Source organism: Homalodisca vitripennis, unplaced genomic scaffold (assembly GCF_021130785.1).
Source record: "Homalodisca vitripennis isolate AUS2020 unplaced genomic scaffold, UT_GWSS_2.1 ScUCBcl_5792;HRSCAF=12691, whole genome shotgun sequence".
NCBI lineage: Eukaryota > Metazoa > Arthropoda > Insecta > Hemiptera > Cicadellidae > Homalodisca > Homalodisca vitripennis.
The window spans coordinates 1-3,877 of record NW_025781900.1 but is presented as its reverse complement, the minus strand read 5'-3'; the positions used below and the strand labels follow the sequence as shown (position 1 = coordinate 3,877).

Genomic DNA, 3,877 nt, shown 5'->3' with positions numbered 1-3,877 from the left:
ATTCGCCGGTGGTACTAGTGAAGAAGAAGGATGGGACTTCTAGGTTCTGCGTGGACTACCGACTACTCAATAACGTCACCAAGAAGGACAGTTACCCTTTACCGCGGATCGACGACACACTGGATGCTCTGGGAGGCGGCAAGTTCTTCTCGACCCTGGACATGAAGAGTGGGTACTGGCAAGTAGAGATTGCTCCAGAGGACAAGGAGAAAACGGCATTTTCCATAGGGAATGGAAACGGACTGTGGCAGTTCACCGTGATGCCTTTTGGACTATGCAATGCACCAGCTACCTTCGAGAGATTAATGGAGAACGTGCTTAGAGGTCTAACTTGGGAAACCTGTCTAGTGTATCTGGATGATATCATAGTCATTGGAAAGACGTTTAAAAGACCATCTTCAGAACCTGGAAAAGATCTTTATAAGGCTTCGTTCTGCCAACTTGAAGCTTAACCTGAAGAAGTGCAACTTATTTAAAAATAAGGTAAACTATCTCGGACATGTAGTCTCGTCAGAAGGAGTCTCTGTGGATCCAGAGAAGATACGAGCGATAAAGGAATGGCCCACACCACGTAACAAACATGAGGTAAGAAGTTTCCTCGGGCTGTGCACCTATTACCGCCGCTTCGTGAAGGGTTATGCCGATATTGCTAAGCCACTGACCAAGCTCACGGAAGAACAGCACAAGTTTGAATGGACCTCAGAGTCGAGTGAAGCAATTTGGGATACTCAAGACTGCTCTCTCTGTAGTGCTCCGATCTTGGGATTCCCTCGCTTTGGAGAAAAGTTCATTGTCGACACTGACGCCAGCGACGTGGGCATAGGAGGAGTACTCTCGCAAGTTCAGGATGGCCAGGAAACCGTGGTAGCCTATTTCAGCAGAACACTATCTAAGGCCGAAAGGAATTACTGCGTCACAAGGAGGGAACTGCTAGCAGTCGTGAAGTCCCTAGAACACTTTCATAAATACCTCTATGGACAACCTTTCCATTTAAGGACAGATCACTCCGCCCTGACTTGGCTACTGAACTTCAAGAACTTGGAGGGGCAGACAGCGCGATGGGTGCAGCGGCTTCAGGAGTACAACTTCACGTCTGAACACCGACAAGGGAAGAAACATTCCAACGCTGATGCTCTGTCACGTCGTCCTTGTCCAGAAGGCTGTAAGCACTGCTCCAAAGGTAGAAGAAAAGAATCCTTCGGCAGAAGTACGTTTTGTGTCACCGTGGAGCCTGCTAGTGGATGGGAAATGAGTGAACTTCGGAACGAGCAGCTAGGAGACACGGAGATCGGACCCACTCCTGCGAGAGGTGGAAGCTGGAACTCGACCTAGTTGGGAAGACATCGCGGCTAGAGATCACCTATACAAGAGCTACTGGGCACAGTGGGGACTCTATGAAGATCAAGAACGGAGTACTAATAAGGATCTGGGAAGCTCCTAATGGGAAGAGGAAAATCGAACAGATCGTACTCCCAAGAAGTAAGAGGAGGGAAGTCCTTATGGAGTTGGCATAACGGAGCGTCCTGGAGGTCATCTTGGTGTCAACAAGACAGTGGAAAAGTTGCGACAACGGTTCTAACTGGCTGCACCTTAGGGCTGATGTTGAGAAATGGTGCCGCCAATGTGATGTATGTGCTGGAAGCCGAGGGCCTCAAAACCAGAAGTCGAGGCAGGATGCGGCAGTACAAACGTTGGATCACCCCTTCGAGAGGATCGCCATCGCGACATCGCTGGACCATTTCCCGTGACAGACGCAGGGAATAAATATCTCCTGGTGGCCATGGATTACTTCACGCGAAATGGCCAGAAGTATATGCCATACCAAACCAGGAGGCATCTACTGTTGGCAGGATGCTTGGTGAACGACTCTCGTCTGCCGGTACGGGGTACCCCCGTGAGCTACACAGCGACCAAGGGACGAACTTCGGTTCTATCTATCTTGATGAGGGATGTTCTTCAGCGTCTGGGAGTGCATAAGACACGGACAACCCCGCTTCACCCGCAATCCGATGGGATGGTTGAAAGATACATCAAGACTCTCGTCGGTCCATCTCAGGAAAGTTGTCTCCACCAGCCAGCGGGATTGGGATAAGAAGGTGCCAGTTTTTTTCTGCTGGCCTACAGATCTTCTAGCCATGAAACAACTGGTGTTTACCCCAGCAAGAATGGTCTTCGGAAGAGAACTTCGGCTAAACCAAGTGATCTCAATGGTTTCGGCCTACCACCTGGACAAGGAGAGGCCAGCGAACTGACTTCGCCTCGGAACTCGTTGATCAATTGCACGAACACTCACGAGTTTTGCTCGCCAGCACCTGAAGGTCGCCAGTGACAAGATGAAGGCTCGCTACGACCGAACAAGCCAACTCAGCTGGATTCCAGGAGAACAACTTTGGTTTTGGCTCTACAGTCCCCTGCGGAGGAAGGGAAGGTGCCCAAAGCTTCACAGGACTGGATTGGACCTTATCGTGTGGTGACACGAATCAACGACGTGGTCTACCGAATCCAAAGACACCCAAGAGGTAAGATGCTCGTCGTCCACCTAGATCGTCTAGCGTCTTACCATGGTTCCAACACTGATCGGGACGATCAGCCTTAAGGAGAGTGGCAGTGTCACGGAGCTGGCCGTCGCGCGGCGGCTGCGGTGGCGGCCTGGCTGTTGACGTAAGGGACCGCCATAAATCCTTCTGCGAGAGCCATCAACAACCCTCATAAATGGCTGGGCCAGTCCTTTCTTCTGAATAGGCTGATGACAATAGAAAGTCTAGAGCAGTCTTCCTGGTAAAAAGACTCACTGCCCCATTGACTCCGGAATCTTCTAGACCTTCCAGAGCCCACCGGCATAGACCCTTCTAGCAAGAATGCTAGAAGGTTATATAAGGCCGTCTACTGGGGAGCCGGGGGAGTTGTGAGTACCAGTGAGGCAGTGGTAGTGGGTGTCGTGACACGGATCCTGTGATAGTGAGTGCCTGCGGAGATACTGCTGTGGGAATCGTCGCATCGTGGGATCGACCGGAAGATTCAGCGCAGTATTGGACAACTCCTGTGGAAGGATACGACACCGGGGAAACCGTAAGCAAATTGGACTTAAGCAGAAGAGAACAGTAAAGCCACTTGTTAATTAGCTATATTTGTGATTGCAAATAATATTAGTTTTGCAGAAGCCATCTTAGTCATTTAGCAAATATTAATAATAGTAATTGTAATTATTGGAGTTGTAATTAATAGTAATAATTGTAAATAGTAATTTCTTTCAATTAAAGTAATTATTTGTCCCTTATTGTAAATTAGCTTTAATAAACATTATTAATTGTAACTAATAATCGTGTTGCTTATTTGTAAACCCACATAAGAATTATTTAGTTTTGTAAAAACGTAACAATATGTACATTACTTGAGAGTTTTGAAACCCATCCTCCCTTTTTTGAAGAAGACAAGCAAATATATTTAAAGTAGCGACACATAATCTCGAAAAAAAAACCTATACAGTAGATTTCTATTATTTCATTTCTACCAAACACAAATCTTCAAGGCCGATATTTCGCTTTAAATTATTTATGACTTAAATATAATATTTTGAAATTAAATGCAATTTCTCATTATTTATAAAAATAATACCTTAATAAACTACATGTCTTCATACAAAAAAACATATAATTTTCTCCAATCATGTTTTGTGTACGTACTGCGAAAATTTCTCATCTTTTTTTATTGTGTGCAATTTATGGTAATTTTTAATGAGATCTGTCGAAACACTTGGTAATGACAAATATAAACTCAAATTAAAATCGATTGCACCTTCAGAAATACAAATGTTTACTATTTAAAGGCTTCATACGTGTAAACATTTATTAAATTTATAAAATACCACTATCGTGTT

At 45.7% G+C, this 3,877-nt stretch overlaps 1 protein-coding gene across 1 annotated transcript; it reads left to right on the top strand.

Annotated features, from left to right (window-relative positions):
- Window positions 1–1,630: 1,630 nt before the first annotated feature.
- On the top strand, window positions 1,631–2,428 carry LOC124373512 (the record flags this gene model as incomplete). Its single annotated transcript, XM_046831872.1, has 2 exons — window positions 1,631–2,041; window positions 2,310–2,428. Coding segments are annotated over exons 1-2 (530 nt in total), but the record flags the coding sequence as incomplete, so codon positions are not given.
- Between the last annotated feature and the right edge of the window lie 1,449 nt (window positions 2,429–3,877).